The sequence below is a fragment of the Petromyzon marinus genome, chromosome 48 (genome assembly GCF_048934315.1).
Source record: "Petromyzon marinus isolate PM22_M1 ecotype Great Lakes invasive population chromosome 48, UKy_Petmar_22M1.pri1.0, whole genome shotgun sequence".
Lineage (NCBI taxonomy): Eukaryota > Metazoa > Chordata > Hyperoartia > Petromyzontiformes > Petromyzontidae > Petromyzon > Petromyzon marinus.
In genome coordinates this window covers 10,837,855-10,864,675 of record NC_133714.1, presented here as the reverse complement: position 1 = coordinate 10,864,675, position 26,821 = coordinate 10,837,855, and the positions used below count along the sequence as shown (strand labels likewise).

The window sequence follows — 26,821 nt, the reverse complement described above, 5'->3', positions numbered from 1 at the left end:
CGACCACCACTAATACCACCAACACCACCATCATTAACACCAGCAACAATACCTCGAACAACCACCACCACTAACACCACCATCACTAACACCACCATTATTAACACCACAAACACCACCACTAACACCACCATCACTAACACCACCACCACTAATACCACCAACATTAACACCACCACTCCTCCTGCTAATACAGGACACCAAAGACAACGATCCTCATAGAGCCTTAACAGGCTGTAGGGGCAAGTGCTGTTAGCCAGCAGTACGTATGAAGGCCGGCACGGTACACGAAGGGGTGGGTAGTTAGCACCACGCCCGACCGCCTTTGTCTCCCCAGTGGCGATGTTTACGCATCGCACCAGGTACTCATTTGAGACCGGGTCACTGCTACACACAGACTCACACAGACCCACACACGTACACAGACTCACAGAGGGAGACTCACACACAGACTCACTTAGAGAGACTCACACACAGACTCACATAGAAAGACGCACACCACCACCGCCACCACTCACCCACAGCTCGGTTCCATGCCTCTCTAACGGCCAAACTGCCAGGGGGAGCACGTGGCGCGAGACGCGGCGTGGTGTAATAGCCATTAGCTCCTCCCCCTCACATAAGCTCCTCCCCCATGCTCCCCCTTTCCCCCCCTGCCCCTCCCCCTTCACAACCCCCCATGCCCCCCACACGACCCCCCCCACGACCACCCCCCATGCTCCCCCTGGCAACCCCCACCTATGCCCCCCTCGTGAACCCCCCTATCCCCCCTTTGTCCCCCGCTCGCGACCCCCCCCCCATGCTCCCCCTCACCCCTCTTTCCCCCCCCTCTCGACTCTCCCCAGACCCCCCTCTGTTAACCCCCCTGCCCGCCCTTAGGACCCCCTCCATGACCCCCTCTGTTCCCCCCTGCCCCTCCCCCCTCGCAAACCCCCCCCAAGCATCCCGCCCCCCTCGCGACCCCCCTTGCCCCCCCTGGCAACCCCCCCCCATGCTCCCCCTCAACCCCCCCCTCACGCCCCCATTGCCCACCCCCCTCCCCCCGCTGCTACTTCCGGTCAGGCAGGGGCGAGTGGAGGCGGCGCGCTGTGGATTGTGGGTGGCGAGCGGCTGATTTGGTTTCCTGCTCACGGCCACCGTCAGTGGGTCGCGAAATCTTCTGAAGCGGCGGCTCGCTGGGCCTCCTCTACGTCGACTCAGCCTGAAGGTGAGAACCTCGCGCGGTGTGCACACATCAGCAGTGGCGGCGGTGGTGGGGGGAGACAGAGGAGGAGGCGCCTGGCCAACAGCCGTCACGTCCTAGACGCCTGCTGAGTTCACGGCGCTGCTTCAAGCAGAGCCCGGCCCTGCTGCTGCTGCTGATGAGGCGCTGACGGTGGAAACCGGCCCCAGAGTGGCCCTCGTGTTGAGCCATAGCTGATGAGAGGCACTCCCAGACCGCCGTGTGTTTTTATCTCTGGAGGGACGGGTTTGTTGTGGAGGCGAGTCGCCTGCTGCTGGAAAAGGCATCCACTAGAGGCCGCTATATAGAGGTATTTGGTCTACTCTTCCACGCTGGTCCGGACGTGTTGGAGCAAAGTGGCCATGCTCACACTTTACCCCACCACACGCAGGGCGTTAGCTCGCTGGACTTGCAATGCAGAGTTGCAGGTTAGATTTCATTCCCACTCACACCCACCGACACTCACTCAGCCAGCCACTCAGCCACTCTCTGGGCATCTATGAAAAAGAGCTTCATAGCTCATCGGATTCCTCCAGCAAAAACATGCTGATTCTCACCCACCCACTCAGCCATTCACCCACCCACTCTGGCACTCATCCACTCACCAATTCACTCAGCCACCCACTCGGCCACCCACTCAGCCACCCACTCTCTCACCCACTTCGTCACCGGTCACCCACTGCCACCCACCCACTTGGTCACCGGTCACCCACTGCCACCCACCCACTTAGTCACCGGTCACCCACTGCCACCGGTCACTCACTCTGCCACCGGTCACTCACTCTGCCACCCACCCACTCTCTCACCAACCCACCGACTCTCTTGCCAACCCACCGACTCTCTCGCCAACCCATCCACTCACCCACAGGGAGACACAAGGAGACAAGGGGACCCACATGGTGTGAGAGTGTATCAGCATCATTGTGGTTGTTGTGGTGGTTATGTTGGTTGTTATGGTTGTGGTGGTTATGGTTATATTTGTGGCAGTAGTGTTTATACTTGTGGTTATGTAGCTGGTGGTTATGGTTATATTTGTGGTTATGGCGATTACGGTCGCAGTGATTGTGATTATATTTGTTGTGGTTATAACCCGCGATGTATTTCGTCGAGGATGGATGCCGCCGCGTGCAGGAGTTGGGCGAGTCGGGAGTGAGCCACCTGAAGCGCCCTCTCCGACGGTGGTGAGCCGCCGGGCGGCCAGGCAGTGAGCAGCTCGGCCGGCGTCGCTTCTCCTCCCCCTTCCGGGGCTGCCAACCCCGGTGGTGTTGAGTCGTCCTCCTCTTCCACTGGAGCCCTGGTACGAGTTTTTCTTCGCGTCTCCATTATAGCGATTCATCTTACTATTTGGCTACTTCTGACGCCAGTTGTAGTGGGTGGAACGGAGAGCGAGACTTCTTACCGAAAGAACCATAGAGTATGAACTTATACGGTTTATTTAACCTATTTTTAGTGGTTTGCTACCATTCCCTTTGCACTCCTATCGTTTTTGTATTGTTTGTTGTGACGTTATGACCCCGTGCCCCCTACTGGCACATCTTTGATCAAAGAGCTTTATAGCTCATTGGATTCCTCCAGCACAGAATCAATACCGATTCTGATGAGACCGGAACGAACACGTTTGAATCGAATCGCGTACTTCGCTTTACTAAAATAGTTGTTGAATCGATTCTTGTGGAATCTGTTCTCGTGGAATCGAATCATCGATATTAATTACAGAGATTCACCATCGATATTAATTACAGACATTAATCAACGACGTCGCTAGGAGTATCGTGGTGCCGCTCTGCAAACCTTCAGGCTACTATCAAAGGTTTGTTCATCAAGCCATCCAGATATATAAACACAGACATAACTTCAACCGAGAAGATGGATACAAATTGAGTAATCATTGGAAGAATGTTATTAACCAGGTAAAACCTTAACTGCTTTATGGTGTTGCCTTAACTTTCCGCATCTCTCATTTCTTAAGCTTCCCACTCCCAGTCCCGCTCTCTTCAGCACTCCCCTCCTCATACCTCCCCCTCTCTCTATCTCTCCTCCCTGATCCTCCCCCCTTCTCTTACCTATATAGTCTCATGTTTACAGCAGCTCTTTTGCCCACGTCGGCAATTGTTTCTTGCTGTGGTTTGTCCCACCTGATGATGGACGCTTGTGTTGCGCCCGAAACGTCGTGATTTAATTTATTTTATATTTTATGCCTATGTGACTTTACCGAAAGAACCAAAGAGTATAGCCCAAGAGAGTTTGTGTAGGTGGGAGCGGTGGTGTAGCACAGTAGGGGGCACAGGTGGTGCATCGGCCAGTCATCTTAGTCAAGCAACCAATGGCAACCTGGGTCTGTCTATCTGTGACCTCCTGCTGCCAACGGACGTTCGACGCTTCATGGGGCCTTAACCTGCACGTAGCCTGGCACGAGCGCCGTGGTGACATCTCCACCACTTCGTGGCGAATGGCGGTTGTTGTTTATGGTCGTCTCGCGATTAGCACTACGCTGCACTGCAAACCCAGCGACCCGAGTTCAATTCCCGCTCACGGCCAACACTGGTGACGATTCCGTTCCTGGGCCTCCCCTTGGTCAACTCAGCCTCAAATGAGTACCTGGTGCGTTGTGTAAACATCGCCACTGGGGAGATTAAGGCGGCCGGATGTGGTGCTGGCCACCTACCCCCCTTCGTGTATCAAAGGTGCTGCTCGTTAACAGCACTTGCACCCGACAGTCCTGTCGAAGGCTACATGGGGGATCTTTGTCTTTGTTTCGTGGTGCAGCTGAGGAGGCGCAACTGCACGGCGAGTACCTCTACCGCAAGGCGCAGGAGGCCAAGAAGATCCTCGTAGAGGCGAAGGCGCGGCTCAAGAGGGCGCTCGATGGTAACGGGCGGCGAGACGGATCTAAAGATGGGCTCGCGACGACAAGACGGACGAGAGACAGCGAGACAGACTAGAGACGTTGAGACACGCAAGACAGACTAGAGACGGATCTAGAGACAATGAGACACGCAAGACGGACTAAGATGGGACAAGACGGTCTGACAATACGGGCGAGAAGACAACCGCGCGTGGAAAGCGTTTCCGAATGAATCCATGCATGCGCATGATTTTTCTTCCTTGTTAATTCTCCCCTGCCCGCCCCCTACCCACTGCCCCCTGTCCCCCTGACGTCGTCACCGAAGAAAACCTGGTTCTGCCTACGGACGTGCGGTGGGAGGCGCTTGAACTCCAGAAGGCCGTGGAGTTCGACCAAGGAGGGGAGGGTGATCTCACATCCCTCACCATCGCGTCTCCTCGCATCTCTCTCTCTCTTCCTTCCCGCGAGACTCTCGAGGCAGGGGGATAAGCGTCGCGCGTCTCCGCCCGCTAGACACGCCGAGTCGGCGCGCATCCCCGGCTCGCCGTCGGTCCTTCCTGCCAAGCGGTGGCACCGTGTTTTGCCACGGAGGTTCGCGGTTCGAGAACGGCGGGCCCTCAACCCCCCCCCCCCCCACCGGTTTAATGGGTTTAATGCAGCAGTTGCGTTGACCGTAAATACTGCACGGCGATTGCTTCCCAAGTGGACTTTGAAAAATCCCATGGCGTGAACGCGGAAAAGAGTCGGCTGTGTGTGTTTGTGTGTGGTGGTTGGCGTAAATTTTGGTGGAATGTCGAATGAAGGCCGTGGTCACCACATAACGTGTGCTTCTGGAGCAGTCTTCCTTCTGGAGCGGTCTTCCTTACAATATTAGGAAGCCACTGGAGCTTTGCACTTTTAAATCATCGTCTAGATTGACAAACTCATTTCTTGAGAACTACTTTTTGTGGTTAGTTTGTCACACTTCCGATTACCACGGTTAGCTACGTGCTGTAACAAAGAGGTTTAACATGCACTGACCCACTCATTCACTCACTCATCATTTTACTCAATTTACCCACTCACCTGCCATATCACCCACCCACTCTTGCAATTGGGACTCATCCAGGTCTCATTAGTGCTCAGCTCGCTACACAAAATCAACGTGATCACTACATAGTGATATTCTAAACCATTCCTGGTCGCTCCTTCCATCCACCCACACACACACACCTTCACTCACCTGCACGGGGAAGTATGGCAAATGATAACCTACCCTCTCCGTCCCCCCTGCCCCATCTACCACCTCTTTCTATCCACCCCCCCCCCCCGTGTCAGTAGGAGTGAGCAGCCACATGGATGACGAGTACCGCTGAGCCGGCGTGAAGGACCCACACATCATGGTGACGACCTCACGCGACCCCAGCTCCCTCCTCAAGCAGTTCATCAAGGTGCGGGCACGGGGTCACAGGGGCTACAGGGTTTGTGGTCACACGAGGAATGTGGGTCCTCGTGTATTGCATGTGTACAAGCGCGCAAAGACAGAGGTCCCCCATATAGCCTTAACAGGCTTTTGGGACAGGTGCTGTTTGCGAGGGTGTAGGTGGCTAGCACCACAACTGGCCACCTTTATCTCTCTGGTAGTGATGTTTACACACCGCACTAGGTACTCATTTGAGGCTGAGTTGATCTAGGGGAGGCCCAGGACCAGTTCAGATAATCGCCACTGGTGTTGGCCATGAACGGAAATCAACCTCGGGTCACTAGGTTTGTGGGGCAGCATGCTAACTGCTAAATTACCGCACACACACACATGTTCTCTATCGGCTTTAGAATCAGTTCCTTGCACCTCACACGAGCCGTGTCGACCAATCATCGGGCTTGTGCAGTGTGAGACAACTCGCATCCGTTGAGTTAACCAGAAGAAATCTGGTTGTTGATGAAAGGTGGAGGCTGTGTCGGGGGGGGGGGGGTCGTAAGTGGTGGAGCGTTGGACACTTTGGTTTGGTGCATGCAGCTTTTGTCAACTTCATTCCTCGCGATTCAATCCGCCTTTTCCCGATGACCGATCCCTTCCATTCATGAAAAATGTATCTACTGTAGCATTACGCACGGTCGGTGGTCACGGAAAGATGTACCATTGGGGGCGCCACTGTGGCGAGATGTTAACTCCCTCACCTGGTATACAGGAGGTCGCAGGTTCAATCCTGACCCTGATGCCTGCTGTATATTTGGAGTTGCGTGCCTCTTTCCGAGGAGTCGCGTGGATTTCTCTCCAGGTCCTCCGGTTTTTCCCTCCGCATTTAGAATCAACGTCCATTTAAGAGTATTTGGCTGCTATAAATTTCCACATGGCGATAAGCCACTTAGTTGAGCTATGATTTGTGGCCAGGTCGCTTCTGGAAAAGAGCTGCATAGCTCAGTGGGCCTTACCTGGTAAAATATAAATAGTAAAGTTTTTCCAATGGTGCATCCCAGTTGTGCCAACACGGTGTTTGGCGGCCCCGTATACCGGCACGGCTCGGCTCGGCTTCCGCAATGGAAAAAACAAACAACACAACCCGAGTCGGATACAGTGGGGGGGGTGGGGAAGTGGGGGGGCGAAAGCAGCGTGGCCGGGACGGACGCCGGTGGGAAGAGCGGACTCGGCGTGTGACCGCTTGCTGTCATGTTACCACACCAACACCACCACCACCACCACCCTCCCACCACCACCGCAGGAGATGAAGCTGATCCTGCCGAACGCTCAGCCGATAAACCACGGAGGCCACAAGCTGCAGGCGCTGGTGTGGGCGTGCTGCGCCAACGCCGTCAACGACTTCATTGTCCTGCATGAGCACCGCCGTATGCCAGGCACGCGCACGCACCACAGTCGACAAAGCTCCCCCGTGTAGCCTTTAACAGGCTGTCAGGGCAAGTGCTGTTTGTCGAGCGACCTACGAAGGCCGGCAGGGCACGCGGCGGGGTGGGTTGTGTGGTCAGTACCGCATCTGGCCCCTTTTGTCTCCCCACTGTCGATGCTTGGACACACCGGAAATCGAAGTCAGGTCACCGGATTTGTAGTGTAATGAGATAGCTACTCCGCTCCCGCTCCCCGGTGTGATGCATGGTGTGACGTGTGTGATGCGGTGCAACAGACGGGGGATGGAGGTGTATTTAGCTGTGCATACGATGTGCGGTGTGTAGTATGACGCTGCAGACGGGGGATTGTGGTGTCTTAACTGTGTATGTGGTGTGATGTGGTATGATGCCGCAGATGGAAGGGCAGTGTGTTTAACTCTCCAGTACAGTCTGTGTGATACCTGTGGTGTGTCTAACTTTCCGGCGTGCTGTTCATGTGACACGTGGTACGATGCCACGGTGTACTTGACACTCTCGAGCGTGGTGATGCGGCACGACATCCGGACCTGGACATGATGTCCGAGGCATTCCCACACCTCGTGATGCACAACTTCACGTCGCGACTCGGAAAGAGGGTGCGTGCGGGCACCGTGCCAGTCTCACCCACATCTTCCTCCCCCATCCCCAAAGCACAAAGATCCCTCGTATAGGCTATAACCCTTTCTCATTTCCATGATGTACATATACGTCGTCGAAACGGAACCGTAAGAAAAACTCAAGTACGTCTTCTGACCTGAAGACATACCGAGGCTCCCATACGGCCATGCGGGAGGGCGTGTGGCACAGTTTTGTTCCATAGAGTGCCGGTCGTGTCACTACGGTTCTCTGCGGTGAGGGCAACGCCTTTTAAAAACAGCAGCGCTACGCCTCTATAAATAAAATTAACGCCGAGCCGCTCGCGTGTACCGAGATTCAGCTGTGAACGTGACACCTAACACCCGGCAACTTGCAGATGTCTCGGAATGGGAAAGAGTGAGCAGACTTTTGGGCCAGGTGCTGTGTGTCCGCCTGTATATTCGGAGTTTGCATGTTCTCCTCCTGGTCACTTTGATTTTTCTCCGGGTCCTCCGGGTTTTTCCCTACACATTTAGAAACTTGAATTTCGAGTATTTTGCTGCTATACATTTTTATGTGAAAAAGAGCTACATAGCTCAGTGGTAAAATAAAAATAGTTTCGTTTTACTTTAGTTTTCGAGCAACAGCACAGAGTTTTTATTTAACGCCATCTCTGAAGCTGAAGGCGCGTAATGTTGTTCATTTGTTAATGCATCCGCAGTTTTAAACAGGGTGGCCGCTGGCCTCTAACTGGCAAACGTCTGCGAGGACACGTAATGAGAGTCCAGCGCAGTCCGTGTAACTTGCCGCATCCCCTCCCGTGACTTCTGTGCCCCCCCCCCCTCCCAACAGGCACAACGTCTACAAGCGCGACGGCAAGGACATCGAGTTGAAGGAGGTGGGACCGTGATTCGAGATGGAGCGTAAGTCTGCCTGACACATTGTTACTCGTCTCCACTTTACACCCCTGCAGAGGCGGTGGAAATTCCACATTCCTTGTGGACTTCCCTACGAAGTGGTTGTAAATTTTATCGACCCCTGAGAGGATGATGGGCTGAATGTAAGAGTCTAGCCTCGGGCTAGGTGGCCCGCGGGTTACTTGTAGAGCGGATCGGAACTTGAGTCGGTGGGGTCGCTGCTCTGGTCGCATTCGCTGTACCGTGACCCGACTCGCATTCCCCCACCCCGGATGCGATGTGTAAATTCAAAGATGATCGGACGTAATGCTGGCCACCCACACCCACCCCTTGGTGTGCCGTGCTGGCTTTCCTACATGCTAACACACGAACAGCGCTTTTCCCACGCCGTCTGTTAAAGGCTGCATGGGGGGGATCTTTGCTTTTGTGTGTCGCGCAGTCTATGAGATTAAACTGGGCACGCTGGACAATGCGGCCACCGCCGAGGTGGAGTGGCCTTGGCGACCGTACATGAACACGGCGAAGAAGAGGAAGTTCCTGAGCGTGGAGTGAGGGAGGGGGGCGACTTCCCCCCCCATGGGCCTGGGGGGAGGGGCATTGGGGGGGGGTTGTCCCTGGAAAGCCGGAGTTGGAGTCGAACCTCGCGGCGCTCTCCTCCGAGGTTCGAGACGTTGAGGAGAGGTCGCCGCGTGGATAGGGCAGTGCGTGAATCGCTGTTCCAACCGTCGTCACACACGCGCATCATACGCGTCACACACACATTGCGGATGTACATTTATCAAACACAAACATGCACATTGTCGCATGCGTCGCACACAGAAGCACACAATTGCACAAAAAGACAAAGGTACTCCGTATCGCCGTTAACAGATTGCTGGGGCAAGTGCTGTTAACGAATAGCACCTATGATGGCCGGCATGGCACAGAAGTGGTTGTGTGGCCAGCCCCACGTCTGGCTGCCTTTGTCCTCCCCAGTTTTGCGATGTTATACACACCACACCATGTACTCAGATGGCTGAGTTAGTAGTGCGCTAACTGCTGCACCATCGCTCCCCAAACGGTGTACATACACGCGTACACAAAACGAAACATTAACATTTAAGTAACAAAAAAGAAAATACCAAGTCAGGCAGATGGAGAAAGTGGCGTGTCGCCGTGCACAGCACCGCTCTCGTAGCTACTCGCCTAGGGTGGGAGCTCTTGGCTTCAATGCCACCCGGGATGTTTAGATGTGAAAACCTGCCATAAATAATATTTTTGGGAAGTCACAAGCGCCTTAAGTTGCATCTCATCTCGACCATTTTAATGGGCACCCCCCCCCCTGTAGCTGTCCCCCTGTGACACAAAATAAACTAACAAAACGAATCTATTTTTATTTTACCAGGTAAGGCCCACTCAGCTGTATAGCTCTCTTTCAGGAACGACCGGGCCACAAATGAAAGCGCTATAAAGTGGCTTGTCACGCAGAAATATATAGCAGCCAAATACTTTTAAACGCATGTTTCTAAATGTGGAGGGAAAAACCGAAGGACCCAGAGAAAAATCCACGCGGTCACGGGGAGAACATGCAAACTCCAGATATACAGGCGTCGGGATTTAACCCACGACCTCTATACCAGGCGAGGCCCCAAGGTGAATCAGCACTTGGCCTGCGAGCGGGTATTATTAGTCTGTCAGTAGGGGGTAATGATTCCGGATTTCAGTCTCAATTGAAACTGAAATCTGGAACACTTTTGTCATATTTTGCTCGTATAAGTGTGTTCATAAAATACAAGTTTGGTCATTGAGAGAGTTATAAATGTCCTATACGCATTTCATGTTTATTGTGTTTATTGTATTTAATGTATGAAGAAAATACAATTTTGTATATGCTACAGTATGTTTCACACGTTATTCAGTGACACTGCATATGACGGGCAATGTTTGGGGCAATCGGCCTTCAACATGGAAAATACATCGAGGCCACATGACCCGTGGCCACCGCCACTTCAACCGTGGCCCCACCACTTCAACCGTGGCCCCATTGGCACGTTGATGTGTGGCTCTGCCTTCACCTGTGGTGAGAATGAGACCAGAAAAATTACAGGAGGCCGACTCCATATGAGTCCGTCACGCTCTGGATCTCGCTAATGGGACGTCGGATGAAAATAAAACATGGAAGCGACAAGTTTCTTCTCTGGCGAGGACATTCCCACAAGATTGCCGCCTTTCCCACTTAATGGAATTTGCCCCAACATCACCCTGATCCAAACCAGCGGGAGCTGAAATCTTCCAGAAGGTTCAGGATTTATTGGTACAATCGTTCGGATGTTGGTGTCCGCATGGACTTGCATTTAAAACCCCCGGTCCGCTTGACGTCTTTTAAACAATACCTGTGGTCGGGTCCGCTCCCCCACCTTTTTATCCCCTGCTTTTTTTTTTATAACCGGTGTAGTATATGTTAACGGTGTGTGCGTGTATCACAACGTGATGTAACCGGGCCCTCGAATTGCCTCTAGAAATGAATAAACAACACCTGTCGCTTTGATGTTGTGATGTCACCACGAGGCGCCGAATGACGGTGGGACTGCGTCGTCGTACTCGTCGAGTGGACAAGGGCTCCGTGAAATGGCGGTGCGGATTGCGCCAAGCGTATAGAGGTCGCCGATTGCGCGCCCCTGTGGCTCGACCACTCGTGGGTCCACCTCAAAGTTCCTGTGCCCATTTGAACCTCATTGCCTGCGATGCTGCTGCTGCCATGGAAGAACACACGTGGCGCCCTCTTGTCTCTCCATGTTGTCTTTCACGTCCCATCGCAGTTTTCAGGTCACTTGATGTTTACAGCCTCCGGTAAGGAGGCAGTGAGGTTCAGTCGCTCGATTTTTCTTCCTTTAGTGCACAGTACCGTACACGGATACGGGCACAGTACGACACCGTAGCTTTATTGATTGTTCAACAAAAAAGACCATCCCTCGCCCAATCTAGTTACCTATACGGTGTAATATATGGCGAGACATTTGTTAACGTAAAAAAAATGGAACTGTAATGCTGAAAATTATACTCCATGAAACTCGAGGTTTTATGGAGTATCTGAGGGCTTCTCAACGCTTCATGCCTCGCCCCCACTGATGCCCTCTTCTCCCCACTACTACTGACGATTGTATGTAGGGTGTGTAGGCATTTACTTCCGACTGTTGTATGTAGGGTGGTGGGAGTAAATGAGATTTAAAACTGGGTGCTCAACTTGAACTCACCACCACTCACATCATGTATGCACTCATCCGCCATCTTGCTCACTGACCCTGTTTCCGTGTTGATGGTGTGAGTCCGTATTGATGCTGTGAGTCTGTTGATCGTGTGAGTCTGTTGATGCTGTGAGTCTGTGTTGATCGTGGGAGTCTGTGTTGATCATGTGAGTCTGTGTTGATGCTGTGAGTCCGTGTTGATGGCTCGGGGGCACGGTACAGAAGGGCAGTACAACTGTAGAGTAATAGTTGTCCAGCAGCGGCAACTGCGGTGGACGGGGAGTACACACGCCAGTGAGCCTCACGCGGGTTTGTCAGCAGGGCGGAGGCACTGGGGGCAAGGATCACAGAGACCCTGTCTGGAAGACACTGGAACCCGCTCGTGGGTTGGAGAAGGGAGGCGCGGCCAGGGCAGAGCCAGGCCCCGCCGAGTCGGATAAAAGCAGCGGAGAGCGAGAGCTCGTGGTTGCAGGTTCTGGGAAATGGAGTCGGATAGTTGTTGGCTGTCTCGGTCGATGCCGTCAGTGTAACATGGTGAGGGTTGTGTCTAAGCTAGGCTATTTGACTTGGGAGAAGCGAGGGCGAGTCTGTGAACCTGATGGTGTTAAATAAGGAAGGTGCGGAAGGTACGGGAGAGGATGAGGAAGATCGTGGGATGGATGGGGGAGGATGAGAAGATAGTGGGATGGACGGGGGAGGAAGGAAGTGGGAGGGATGGGAGAGAAAGAAGGAGATAGCGGGGAGGACGGGAGAGGAAGAGGGAGATAGTGGGAGGGAAGGGGGTGGAAGAGGGAGATAGTGGCAGGAAAGGGGAATGAAGAGGGAGATAGTTGGAGCGACTGGGGAAGTAGAGGGAGATAGTGGGAGTTATTTTGGAGGATTAGGCAGATCGGTTAGAGTAAGAAGGTGATAGTGGGAAGGAAGAGGAAGGAAGAGGAAGAGAGTGCGAGGGATTGGAGATGCAGAGGGAGATAGTGGGAAGGATGGGGGAAGAAAAGGGAGATAGTGCGAGGGACGGGAGAAGAGGGAGATAGTAGAGCCAAGTGGGAGGAAGAGGGAGATAGTGGAAGGTACTGGGGAGGAAGTGGGAGGTGGTGGGAGGGACGAGGGAGGAAGAGGGAGATGGTGGGACGGATTGGAGAGGTAGATAGTGGGAGGGACGCGGGGAGAAGAGGGAGATAATAGCAGGGACGAGAGAGGAAGAGGGAGATAGCCACTGATGTTCGCCGTGGCCAGAAATTTAAACTCGGTTCACAAAGTTCATGGTGTAGTGGGTGTTGAGGTGGCATATCCTGGCTGGCCAGGAGAAGGCAGTACAGGAAGTAGGATAAGCACCATCTCTGTCTGCATGGGATAGAGGGTTGCCCCCTTGCACGAGTGGGTTTTCTCTGGGTACTCCTTTATCCCCTCACGTTTATGAACGCTCAGTAATTGCCCAATTGAATTATTGCTATGCACCGCGACGTTCGTTTTGCTATGTCATGTGATCAGAATTGGGCGCCACGGTGGCGAGATGTTAACTATTTTGTAGGGTATACAGGAGGTCGTGTATTAAATCCTTACCCTGACACCTTTGTATTTGGAGTTTGTATGTTATCTCCCCGTGGTCGCGTGTATTTTTCTCCGGATCCTCCGGGTTTTCCCTCCACATTTATTAGCACATGTTTAGAGTATTTGGCTACTAATGTTCACGTAATAAGTCAATTTGTTGAGCTGTAATTGTGTGGCCGCTTCTGAAAGAGAGCTGTATAGCTCAGTGGGCCTTGCCTGGTTAAAGTAAAAAAAATAGTCAAACAGTTTGCAATTGTTTATATCTGGGATAAATGCACCCGTGGCTTTAATGATGTGGGGATCTGCGCCTGGCATTTTCAGGTGGGATCCGGAGCAATGAATGAGCCCTGACAAGGCAATGGCCCACCCGTTGATTCGCTCCATGAGGAACTTTTAGGGGGCTCGGGACCGTGGCGCCAAGAAGACCAGCTATTGGACCATGGAGGCACCGAAGGGGGCGGTTTCCCCCCCACACGTAACGCTCGCTATCTGGTCGATAAAAACGTATCAATAGGGTCACAGAGCTTGGGCAATCGTTGGTGCCAGCTTACCAAGTGGCTTCCTTCCTGATTGTGGTTCCTCGCACCTCTGAGGCCTGCTTGATCACGTTATAAGTATAAATATTGTTGTTATCAAGTTCTAAGTGTAAATAATAATTGTTGTTATTACTCGCCTGTTCTAAACATATGCCTGTTGTTATCATTCCCCTGTTATCATTCGCCTGTTTCATTTGCCTGTTATCATTCGCCTGTTTTAATTGGCCTGTTATAATTTGCCTGTTGTTTACTTTCGCCTGTTGCTACCAAGTAATAAGTATAGTTATTGTTGTTGTTATCATTCGCCTGGTGTTAGTGGTGCACGTCTCAAATCCAGCACTGGGGAAGGCAGCGAGGGTTCGTAAATCACCGCACAATGATGTTGTGAAATCCTCTTCCCGTGGGCGTCGAGGTGCATAACCTGCCTCGCCAGGAGAAGGCAGTACAGCAAGTGGACTCATCGCCATCGTCACCTGTACGGTTTAAAATGCTGCCCCTTCACACACGTGGCTTTTCTCTGGGTGCTCCGATTTCCCCCACTTGTACAAACACTCGTTATTAATTAGCCAATAATGCCTCCATACATAGAGTACCGTAGAGCCTGGACAATCGTTGGTTCTGGCTCACCACGTGGCTTCCTTCCTGCATGTCTGTGGCTCCTCGCGCCTCTTGAGTCGTTCTTGTGAGCGCTATATAGCTTTAAATAATAACTACAAATACTCGCCAGAAGGTGGTGACGCAAGCCTGCGATCCAGCACTGTAGAAGGCAGCAAGGGTTGGTGGATCACACAGTAAATATTGTGAAACCCCCTTCCCGTGGACATTGAGGTGCCTTCTCCTGGCTGGCCAGGAGAAAGCATCTGACTGGCCAGGAGAAGGCATTATAGCAAGTGGGATCATCGCCATCGTCACCTGTACGGTTTAAAATGCTGCCCCTTCACATACGTTTGTTTTCTCCGGGTGCTCCGATTTCCCCCCACTTGTGTAAGCATTCGTTATTCATTGATTGAAAACATCTTACAATAAAAACCAAATTCAGGACCTTACTATGACTCAGCGTGGCTTTCCTAGAGTAAGTCTAATTATTATTATAAAGAATTACAGGGGCTGTATGATGACACGACTAGAGAGCTGGCTTGCACTGCGGGGAGCTTAATAGTCAACTTGGATTCCGCACCCCTCAATGCCCTTTTTAAGTTCAATTTGTGCACTTAAGACTGGCACAAACAACCATACTCAGAGAACCATAGATTCCCACTCAGACCCAGAACCAGAAACCCATAGACTCCAACAGACACCCATATATTCCTTCAGACACTCAGACTCATACGGCGACCCTATATACTGACACAGGGATCCATAGACTCAGACAGAGACCCATACACTCACAGAGGCCCACAAACTCAGAAATCCATAGACTCGCACAGAGGTCAATAGAATTTAAATCTGAATATTTATTTACACTGGATGAATCCGATGAGCTACAAAGATCTGTTTTCACAGCCGTCCAATCGGGCAGGTCAGAATATAACAAAAAAAATACAAAAAATGACAGGAAAGACAAACTGTTCAAAAATAAACAAATTAAACTAAACTATTTTAATCTTTATTTGAAGCTTTCGTGACTGCAGGAATCCATACTCTTTGGTTCTTTCGGTAAAGTCACGTAGGTATAAATTAAATAAAATTAAACAAATCACGACGTTTCGATCGCAACACAAGAGATATTTTCAGGTGGGACAACCACAGCAAGAAAATGCTGAAGTCGGCGGGAGAGCTGCCGTGGCAAGAGGTTATAAAGGTATGAGATGGGGGAGGAGGCAAGGGGGGAGAGAGAGAGGGCAGGGTGTGGGGTAGGGAGAGGAAGGGGGGCCGCGTGAGCGCTAGGAGAAGAGGACGTGAGGCTGGGGTGGGGGGACGTGGGCGGGGCTAGCAGTAATCGGCAGGTAATGATGGAAACAACAACACAAGTTAAGGCATTACCTGGTTGATAACATCCTTCCAGTAATTGTTTAATTTGTATCGATCTTCTCGATTGAAGTTTTGTCCTTGGCCTCGGAAAATAACAATATCATGCGAGCCCACAGCGTTATAACAATGGCCACTACGGCAGAGGTATTGGTTCTGCCATGTTTCAGATCCACCTTGTGTTCGCGAACACGGTCCGAGACGTGTCGTTTTATTTCTCCAACGTAACTGCGGCCGAAGTTACAACTCAGTTTGTAGACTCCAGGGTATAGACAAAACTTCAACCGAGAAGATGGATACAAATTAAACAATCACTGGAAGGATGTTATCAACCAGGTAATGCCTTAACTTGTGTTGTTGTTTCCATCATTACCTGCCGGTTTTACTGCTGCCCTGCCCATGTCCCCCCACCAGCCTAACGTCCTCTTCCCCTAGCGCTTACGTGCCCCCCCCTCTTCCTACCCCACCCCCCCCCCCCTTTTCTCTCTGTCCCCTTGCCTCTTCCCCCCTCACTTAACTATATAACCTCTTGCCATGGCAGCTCTCCTGCCAACTTCAGCATTTCTTGCTGTGGTTGTCCCACCTGATGAAGATCGCTTGTGTTGCGATCAAAACGTCGCGATTTGTTTTATTTTATTTCTACCTATGTGACTTTACCGAAAGAACCAAAGAGTATGGATCCCTGCAGTCACGAAAACTTCAAATCTACATTTAACACCCATACCCTCTAAAGAACTAACCCTCAAGACACCTAACCCTTGAAATTCCTATACCCCTAAAGCGCTAACCCTCTAAACACGTACCACTCTAAGCCCCTAACCCTCTAAACCCATAATAAATATATTTTCGGGTTAGATCGTGTAAATATAAATGTGTCGTTAAACCAGACACCACCCGACACAGCCAATTAGTAAAATTTGTCATGTCAATAAAAAGTGCCATTAAGTGTTGGAGAGAAATCCAAAACACCTTTAGTATGGATAATATTAGTTGTCAAAGTCTTGGTGTTAAACTCTCTAAACTCCCAAATCCCAAAACCCCTAACCCTCTAAACCGCTAAACCCCATTACCCTATAAACCCCTAACCCTCAAAACCCCCATACCTCTAAACCCCTAAACACATACAATTATAACCTCCTCAACTCCTAACCATCTAAACCATTCAACCTCTAACAATCGAAACCCATACATCTCTAAACACCTAACTCTCTAAACCCCCAACCCTCTAACCCCAAAATCTTCTAAACTCTAACATTCTAAACACCTAATCCTCTAAACGACCTTACCCTTAAAACCCTAACTGTCTAAAAACCTCTCCCTCGAAAACCCCACCCATAAACCCCCAAAACTCTAACTGTCTAAACCCCAAACCCTCTAAACTCCGCAACCCCTAAAACCGTAACCCTCTCGGCACCTAATCTGCTAAACCCCTCACCCTCTAAACTCAAACACCACTAATAGCCCAATCCTCTAAACACCTAAAACTATAAAGCCCTTTAACCTTAAAACCCTAACCCTCTAAAACCCCTAACCCTTGAATCCCCTCAAGCGCTAACACTCTCAACCCCTAAACCCTCAAAGTCTATAAACCACGAAACCCCTTATACCCGAAACACCCCGAAACTTCTAAGCTCCTAACCCTCTAAACCACTTAACCTATAACAATCGAAACCCATAAACCCATTAAACAGCTACTTCTCTAAACCCCTAACACTCTAAACCCCTTAATCCTTAAAACCCTCACCCTCTAACCCCCTAAACCTCTAAACCCCTAAACCCATAACCCTGTAAACCTCTAAACGGCTCAACTTATAATCCTCTAAATCCCTAACCCTCTAAACACCTTTACCCATTAAATCAAATCCTTTATAAACTCCTCACCCTTTGAAACCAGAACCCAAACACCCTGAAACCCCAAACCCCCTAACACTCTAAACCCCTTTACCGTTAAAATCCGAATTCTCAAGAGCCCTAGATCTCTGCACCCCTAACCCTCTAAACACCAACCCTCTAAACCCCTAACCCTTAAAATCATCAACCCCTAAAACGCTCAACCCCTAAACACCATAACACTAGAAACCCCCAAAACATCGAAGACGCTTATCCCCTAAAAAACCCCAAAACCTCTAAACCCTTAACACGTAACCTTATAAACTCCTAGCCCTCTAAACCACTAACCTTTTAACAATCGAAACCCATTAACCCGCTAAATAGCTACTTCTCTAAACCCCTAACACTCTTAAACCCCTTTACCCTTAAAACCATCACCCTCTAAACCGCTAAACCTCTAAAACATTTTACCCTTAAAACCCTCAGCCTCTAAACCCCTAAACCTCTAAACCACACACCCTCTAAATACCTAACAATCTAAACCCCTAAACCCATCACCCTGTAAACCTCTAAACCCTTAACTTATAATCCTCTAAATCCCTAACCCTTTAAACCGATTTACCCATAAAACCCTATCCATCTAAACTCCTCACCTTTTGAAACCATAACCCAAATACAAGAAAAAATCCCAAACCCCCTAACACTCTATACCCCTTTACTGTTAAAACCATAATTCTATAAACCCCTATATCTCTCCACCCCTAATCCTTTAAACACCTAACCCTCAAAACCCTTAACCCTTTGTGTGGAGTGTGGTGTGTGGTGGTTGTCACGGGGTAGGTGGGTGCAGGGTGTGTGTGGAGTGTGGTGGGTGGTGGGTGTCACGGAGTGGGTGGGTGCAGGGGGGAGTGGAGTGTGGTGGCTGGTGGGTGTCACGGGGTGGGTGCAGGGTGTGTGTGGAGTGTGGTTGGTGTCACAGGGTGAGTGGGTGCAGGGTGTGTGGAGTGTGGTGGGTGGTGCGTGTCACGGGGTGGGTGGGTGCAGGGTATGTGGTGGGTGATGGGTGTCACGGGGTGGGTGGGTGCAGGGTGTGTGTGGAGTGTGGTGGGTGGTGGGTGTCATGGGGTGGGTGGGTTCAGGGTGTGTGGTGGGTGATGGGTGCCACGGGGTGGGTGGTTGCAGGGTGTGTGGTGAGTGGTGGGTGTCATGGGGTGGGTGAGTGCAGGGTGTGTGGAGTGTGGTGGGTGTCACAGGGTGGGTGGGTGCAGGGTGTGAGTGGATTGTGGTGGGTGGTGGGTGCCAAGGGGGTGGGTGGGTGCAGGGTGTGTGGTGTGTGGTGGGTGTCACGGGGTGGGTGGGTGCAGGGTGTGTATGGAATGTGGTGGATGGTGGGTGTCACGGGGTGGATGGGTGCAGGGTGTGGGTGGTGTGTGATGGGTGGTTGGTGCCACGGGGTGGGTGGGTGCAGGGTGTGTGTGTGGAGTGTGGTGGATGGTGGGTGTCACGGGGTGGATGGGTGCAGGGTGTGTGTGGAGTGTGGTTGGTGTCACAGGGTGAGTGGGTGCAGGGTGTGTGGAGTGTGGTGGGTGGTGCGTGTCACGGGGTGGGTGGGTGCAGGGTATGTGGTGGGTGATGGGTGTCACGGGGTGGGTGGGTGCAGGGTGTGTGTGGAGTGTGGTGGGTGGTGGGTGTCATGGGGTGGGTGGGTTCAGGGTGTGTGGTGGGTGATGGGTGCCACGGGGTGGGTGGTTGCAGGGTGTGTGGTGAGTGGTGGGTGTCATGGGGTGGGTGAGTGCAGGGTGTGTGGAGTGTGGTGGGTGTCACAGGGTGGGTGGGTGCAGGGTGTGAGTGGATTGTGGTGGGTGGTGGGTGCCAAGGGGGTGGGTGGGTGCAGGGTGTGTGGTGTGTGGTGGGTGTCACGGGGTGGGTGGGTGCAGGGTGTGTGTGGAATGTGGTGGATGGTGGGTGTCACGGGGTGGATGGGTGCAGGGTGTGGGTGGTGTGTGATGGGTGGTTGGTGCCACGGGGTGGGTGGGTGCAGGGTGTGTGTGTGGAGTGTGGTGGATGGTGGGTGTCACGGGGTGGATGGGTGCAGGGTGTGTGTGGAGTGTGGTGGGTGGCGGGTGTCACAGTGTGGGTAGGTGCAGGGTGTGTGTGGAGTGTGGCGGGTGTCATGGGGTGGGTGCAGGGTGTGTGTGTGTGGAGTGTGGTGGATGGTGGGTGTTACGGGGTGGGTGGGTGCAGGGTGTGTGTGGAGTGTGGTGGGTGTCACGGGGTGGGTGGGTGCAGGGTGTGTGTGGTAGGTGTGGTGATAGTGGTCATGGATCAGACCGATCAACGACCACCACCATCTCTACTGTGCGGTGGACCGGCCACCACACAGCAGCACGCGTCGGAGGAGTGAGCGGATGACTCTCCCCATGCGGGCCAGGCCCCCTGGCTTCCTCTTCTTCTGCATCACCATCACTTGATCCTCTTTCCTTGTTTTCTCCTTCTCCTCCACCACCATCTCTTCCACAACGATCTCCTCCACCAGGGTGTCCTCCTCCTGCACCACCAGCTCCTCCACCAGTGTCTCCTGCTCCTGCACCACCAGCTCCTCCACCAGAGTCTCCTCCTCTGGCAAAACCAGCTCCTCCACTAAGGTCTCCTCCTCCTGCAAAACCAGCTCCTCCACCAAGGTCTCCTCCTCCTGCAAAACCAGCTCCTCCACCAAGGTCTCCTCCTGCACCACCAGCTCCTCCACCAGAGTCTCCTCCTCCTGGACCACCAGCTCCTCCACCAGGGTCTCTTCCTCCTGCAACACCAGCTCCTCCACCAGGGTTTCCTCTTCCTCCACAACCTTCAGCCTCCATTCAGAGGCCCAGGCGAGCGAAGAGAATGAGGGCAGCGCCGGCTCCACTCTGTGAAGAGATGCGCACGACATTGTTCCAACTTACTGCTACAGCAGAGATCGCAGCCATCCCCTCCCCCACCATCGGGGGGGGGGAGGGGGGGAGCTGGTGATGTCACAGTGGATGAAGGGTTACCTACATGGCAAAGATATGGCCACTTCATTATTTGTCCTCACCCAGAAAGCAATTATAAAAATACATCCGTATATAACCGAATGTACAGGTGAGATTTGAACTCTCCGTGTGTTAGTTTGTGGGCGGCAGGGCTAGAACTCACAGCCAAAGAGGGACCTGGGTTTGATGCCCATACTTGGGCCACTTTCTCCATGTGGGAGTTGTGACTTGCCCTGGGCCCCACACCTCTCTATGGACTGCCTTGAAAATTGGTCAGCAGAATGTGGGTTACCGTCGTTCAGCAGCTCCAAAGCACTGGACACGGCCAGGAGTAGCAGTGGTGGTGGCATTGCTGGTGGTGCTGGTGGCCGCGGTCCGGAGCCAGCTGTGATCCAGCGCCTGCGCTGGCGTCATACGAGAATCCGGAACCCATCTGTTGAGAGACGCGTGGGAGACACACGCGCCACACGTAGTGAGAGAAGCGTGGTGAGAGCATTGAAGTTGCTTCCCTTCTCCTACAAGGTCAGGAATGCACGGCAGCAGTGAAAGCAGCAGGAACAGTGGCAATCCTATGATGCCCAGTAGACTAAAAATGCCCCGAGCATCGCATTGGCCAGCAGAATCTTGCACGGACCTCCCCATCCTTCACAGAGGGCGATCTTGACACCGGTGGTACTGCACATCGGCAGTCCCACTCAGCTCCACATTTTCCTGGCGATCGGTGGAGAGTGATCGCCGATCAATTGGAGGGGGGGGGGATCCTCATTGGGAGGGGGTGGTGGGTGTGTCTTACCGCAGACAGAAGCTGACGAATTCCACAAACGCCGGGTCGTGGCTTTTGAGCACCCTTTCAAGTGGGAAGCTCCCCGGTACCCTTTTCTTGCCTGGGCACAACATCTTCCCTTGATGGTCTGCGGGAGCCATGCACAGCGGGACAGATGCAGTCACCAACCACCACGTCACCTACTTACCCACTTACCGACCCATCCATCAACCTACTCACCCACCCACCCACTCTTCCACCTACACAATCACTCACTCACCTACCCACCTACCCAATCACCGAACCACCCCCCCCCCACTCACCTGCCCACCCGCTTACCCACTGACCAATTCGCCCACTTACCCTACAACCTACTTGCCCACACACCGACTTACCCACCCACTCACCCAAGGAATTTAAAATGAAAAGAGGCCATTCCCCCCCCCTCCCACCAAAAAAATAACAACAGCCGTAGGCCTCTTCTTAAAACTGAATCCGGTCCGTCACTCGCACCACCCTTTAACTCACCAAAAAACTGCCTTCTGTCGGGAGCTGAATTCACCATGTATCGTGGAGGCATTCCCAGAATCTGCACATGGTTGAGACAAAGACAAAGGTCACCCGTTTATCCTCGGCTGACTGTAGGGGCAAGTGCTGTTAGTATAGCGTAACAACAGCAGCAGCGCTTGTTGAGGGCAAGCATTATGGCACACAGAGACAGGGGGTGGTGGGCCACATTGACCCAGGTATTTTACACACTGCACTAGGTACTCATTTAAGGCTGAGTCTAACTAAGGGAGGCCCAGGACCGGTTCAGATAATCATCACTAGTGTGGGCCATGAGCGCAGCATGCTAACCGCTACACTACTGCTCCCCGCACACGTACAAGATGGACACGTGTACACTCATACACAACATATGACGGCCGCTATTCGCCAGATCACTAAGTGGCCACCTCCCCTCCTGCCACCCCCAAAACCCACGACTCCAAGGAAAGAGAGGGGCATCACGAGCGGATGGACGCCCAGTGGGAAATACCTCAATGCAGCGCGGGAGGTAATCTTTGTCACTGTCGGACTGAAATAATTGCCTGCCCGTCGCCAACTCCGCCACCGTGCAACCCAGCGCCCACATGTCTACGCCACAGGTCAAGCTGTAGCCCAAGTGCAGCTCCGGAGCCGAGTATTCCAGAGTCCCACCAACATTCATAGCTGCACACCAATCACAAGAACAACACATATATGTGTTTGTGTACTCACTGTTTCTTAAACAGCACCTTCATCACACACATGAACAGTCACATGTACAGACACGCAGATACTCACACATATACACAATCAGACAAACACCCACACGCAGACGCTCACACACCCAGGAGAGGTCACTCACGTTGACTTTCCACAAAAAAGCTCGTGCCAAAGTCCGTGACCCTCACAGTGCCGGTCACGGTGTCCTTGATGAGAACATTTTCCTGCAGGAGAAGGGGCAGAATGAATTCAAATGCAGAGGTTATGCCGATAACATTCAGCCAGCAATGGAACGATCAAGTACCACCACCTACGCTAAACAGGGGAACTAGACGAGGCGTAGTGCCGTCAACGAGCGTCAGTCAAGTGCAACATTTGATGTTTGTTGACAGCTATTACTGGGGGTTGCCCCTTTCAATTGCATCTAGAAAAGAGATTTGATTTGAGGCTCATGTTCAAAGCACTCTAAGGGACCATCGAAGTAAAGGAGGGCAGCTCTATTGACAACTGATCGTGGTTCCTCTGACAGGAGAGTCGCATTGAGCTCACAGCTGCAAGAGTGCCCTTTAACGGGTTACGGACCAAAAGCTACACATGAGAGCTCGCGTATTCCATGACGCTATCCACCGCGCGTTTGTCTTCGGAAGTTTTCCATTCGCAGTGTGGAAGCCGACAACGGGCAGCTGTCAGGTCAAAATACACGTTTGGCACACTTAGGAAAGTCTTTATTTGCTCCAGTTTCTGTCTCCGAAGGACTGGGGCAACGCTGTGATCAACGTTGCCGGTTTTGTCTATGGTGAGTCCCCAATACCGACACGACTCTACACTACAGTTTAATTCATACCGCCTTATCTTCACCAGGGGTACAATGACCCTGCCTCCTTCCAGTTAGATGGAAACAGCGAAAGCATAGACCTTGTGACTAATGTGGCCGGTTTTCTCCGTGGAACGATTCCCTACTAACAATACGCCTCTGCAACAAAATCATACTGAATGCTGTGTCCACTCACTGGCTTGATGTCCGCGTGAACTATGTTCCTGGAAGAGATGTGGGACAGGAACATGAGGATTCCCCTGGTATAACTTTTCACCATTTCCATGTCCAACCGGAACCCCGATTCTCTCATCACATCATAAAGGCTCTCCCTGTGAGAGAGACAAAAGCAGAAACAACACCATCACAGTGTCAGTGTCATCTCCTTAAATGCTGTGCTGATTCTGCTAACAACAATCTTAATATTGTTCGTGCATGTTCACGACCAATATTCAGAGTCATAGTTCAGTGTAGGTTCAGGTCGTTGGTTTGTCGATAAACCAAATTAGTTGGCTCATTTGCCCACTTGACAACTTGATTTCATTGGCATTTTTGCCAGGTGGTAGAGGGTTATCCATGGGGAGAAGATAACAACTCCGCCTGGTAAGGTCGTGGGGTTTGATCCCGAACCTGACGCATGTACATTTGGAGTTTGCATGTTCTCCCTGTGATCATGTGGATTATTCTGTAGGTCCTCTGGTTTTCCCCTCCACATTTCGAATCGACATGCATTCATAGTATTTGGCTGCTATACATTTCCACGTGATAAGTTACTTTGTTAAGCTATCATTTGTGGGCAGGTCGCTTACAAAAAAATAACTAATAGGTCAGTGGACTTTCCCACGAAAACAAAAAGGTTTGTTTAGTTAATCAGTTAACCACGCTATTAGTGGAGGGAGGGGGAGATGGAACACGTGGTACATACTTCAACAGCTCCATGACAAGGCAGTGGTGTCCCCTGAAATCAAAGCTGTTTAGGACTTTGATGACGTTGCAATCTTCATTGCTGTCCTCACTCTGAAGTTCCAGAGCTATCTGGAGCTCCATCCTCTGCAATGTTTCTTCCTTGGAGCTGCGCAGAGGAAGTCCACAAATTAATAACTTACACTTGCTTAAGGGACACCCAGAGGCAAATGCTATTCAGAATTAATAATTAAATATACTTTCACCAGGTCTAACGGCATTGTGAGCTAGAGTAGCGTTCTCGACTCTCATTGGTACCATACGGGGCGCAGGAGCTGGCGTAGGGTACCCAATAGGATTTGAAGGTGAAGAGCCATTCAAATCGGATTGGTCATTCGGGAAAACTAAATGCAAACGCCCGTTAAAACAACGCGTTTTCGTTATAACGTGGTTCTTCAACACTTTTTACACAATGCAGAATGTGTCCGTTGTAACAAGAAACGCGACCATTACAACATGGAACACGCACATTCTAACAAGATACGCACCCATTATAACACGGAATAAGCCCATCATAACGTGGTTTGTGAGTAGTCGACAACAAAATACTTTTTTGAGCTGCACTGTTGAGCGGTATGATACAGTACTCGGAATGATAAAAGTAACGTGACAGCACAGCCTCATTATGAGACCTCCTTTGCCAGTAACAAGATATAGTAATAGGTTTTACCCTTTTAACTGGCACAAAAACTGACACCTTTATTCAAGGCATCATGTTTGCAATAACCACAACACAAGCAGTCAAAATGCAAACAAAAGAGACAACTCTGATAATAATATGCACTGTCAATTGAATTTGATTGGTCCACACCCGAGACGGCTTTTCTTAGAGCCTAGTCTCCACTCTTCTGGTCCAACACCAGTGGAGACTAAGCTCTAAGAAAAGCCGTCTCGGGTGTGTTGAGCTCTGTCGTCCCGACAGGTCTGTAACTTTCACCTGAAGACGGCCGCTTGCGTTGTGGCCGAAACGTCGTGAGAATTTTATTGTATTATTTTATTATTTTATTCTCATTCTACGTGACATTACCGAAAGAACCAAAGAAGGTGTCAGTTTTTGTGCCAGTTAAAAGGGTAAAACCTATTACTATAGCATAGCCTCAGTTATTGGTCTCATCATCTCACAGTGTATGCATACATTGCATCTCGCCAAACTTTATTGTTACATTATTTATGGAGAGATTCTTTTCGCTCAATGCTTTTTCGCTTAACGCGGAACTTTTCATGAATGTATATACAGCATTAAATGATGACTTACTGTAATGTGGAGGTAATCTTGTAGCAATGGGATGTTTTGGCCGATACCAGTTCACACTGTGTGTGTATGTATTTTAAGCTTTAGAGACGAAAAACCAGAGTACCTAGAAGGAACCGATGCAGAACAGGGGTAGAAGGTACACACTCCCCACACGATGGTGCCCGAGTCAGGAGCCGAACCAAGGCCCCCCTTCTCGCTGTGAAGCATGAGTGTCACCACCGCATTGCACGGCAATGGACTTAACAACGTCGGCCTCGTGATGGCACGTCTCTGAAGTCTTACCTCGACGGTGACACCAGGATCTTTACAGCTACCAGGGTGTTCCTCTTGTGGTCAAGGCACTGGATCACCTGGCCTTGACCTCCTTCCCCAATCATCTTGAGCACCTCATAGCGGTAGTGGAGGTGATCATGTCGGAACTGAACAAAAGGTACAATCATTTAAACTGACTATTGTTAAAATCACAACGTTTAAGAAGTGCAAATGTAATTTTAACAAAAAATTTGCTTGGAATTATGAAGTTATTTTTAACCACAATTTGGAATGCTCAGATGTCTGCTGGCTGAGTCACCCTTAAAAAGAGCTTCTGAGCTCAATGGGCTTTACTCGGGAAATAAACTTCTGATTCAGATGTGTGCGGGTGAGTGCATTGGTGAGTGGGCGAGTGGGTCGGTGAGTGATTGAGTGGGTGAATGAGTGAGTGAGTCAGCAAGTGAGTGCGTCTGGGGGTGGGTGAGGAAGTGTGGGAGTGGGTGTAATTGTCGAATGCTTTGATACTGTCTGCTGGCGAAGATTCCCTTGAAAAATTGCTTCTTATCTAAAAGGGCTTTACTAGGGATTAAACATTCTGATTTTGAAGCGCGTTGGTGTGTGCCCTGGTTGGTAATTCAGGTGCAATAATAAGAAGCCACAAACCCCGCTACCTCTGGGCCCTGTGACCGCCCCCAAGGTTGTAGTTTTGTGGTGAGCCTCACCAGAATGTAATTACGTTCGTCGTCATCATATCCATGCCTGTTGCATCCCTTGGGTTTGTTGTCGAGCGCAAAGTACCACACTTCTTGCATGGCTGCGAGCTCCAGCTTTTCGCGGTCGGTCAAGTGAGGGCCAAAGTGAGCCAGGATTTCTGTAGGCACGAGGAGAATAACAACTACAGGTGTGTGAACCAAAATTTTGAGCAATTTAAAGGGTAAATATTTCAGGATTGGGATGTTTTTGCCAATCCCAGCTATGTATGTTGAAATT

At 51.3% G+C, this 26,821-nt stretch overlaps 1 protein-coding gene across 4 annotated transcripts; it reads left to right on the top strand.

The window, feature by feature from the left end:
* The first annotated feature begins 1,067 nt into the window (after positions 1-1,067).
* LOC142931094 (U3 small nucleolar ribonucleoprotein IMP4-like) lies at positions 1,068-10,946 on the top strand. Of its 4 annotated transcripts, none has more exons than XR_012947108.1 (9): positions 1,068-1,207; positions 2,354-2,519; positions 3,989-4,090; positions 4,393-4,658; positions 5,388-5,497; positions 6,767-6,890; positions 7,427-7,522; positions 8,355-8,425; positions 8,859-10,946. XR_012947108.1 is itself a non-coding variant. In XM_076074537.1 (8 exons), the coding sequence occupies exons 5-7, from the start codon at positions 5,447-5,449 to the stop codon at positions 8,393-8,395; spliced, it is 225 nt and encodes a 74-aa protein (XP_075930652.1). In that variant the 5' UTR covers positions 1,068-1,207; positions 2,333-2,519; positions 3,989-4,090; positions 4,393-4,473; positions 5,388-5,446; the 3' UTR covers positions 8,396-8,425; positions 8,859-10,946. The 4 variants fall into 4 exon arrangements, 2 of the variants coding, with proteins under 2 accessions (XP_075930652.1, XP_075930651.1); XR_012947107.1 differs by having other exon boundaries at positions 2,333-2,519; XM_076074537.1 differs by lacking the exon at positions 7,427-7,522 and having other exon boundaries at positions 2,333-2,519; positions 4,393-4,473; positions 6,767-6,899.
* Positions 10,947-26,821: the final 15,875 nt, after the last annotated feature.

Coding starts and splice junctions, on each gene's coding strand:
- LOC142931094 (XM_076074537.1), top strand. CDS start 5,447: ATGGTGACGACCTCACGCGACCCCAGCTCCCTCCTCAAGCAGTTCATC. Junction 5,498..6,766: donor TCCTCAAGCAGTTCATCAAG/GTGCGGGCACGG, acceptor CCACCACCGCAG/GAGATGAAGCTGATCCTGCC. Junction 6,900..8,354: donor TGAGCACCGCCGTATGCCAG/GCACGCGCACGC, acceptor CCCTCCCAACAG/GCACAACGTCTACAAGCGCG.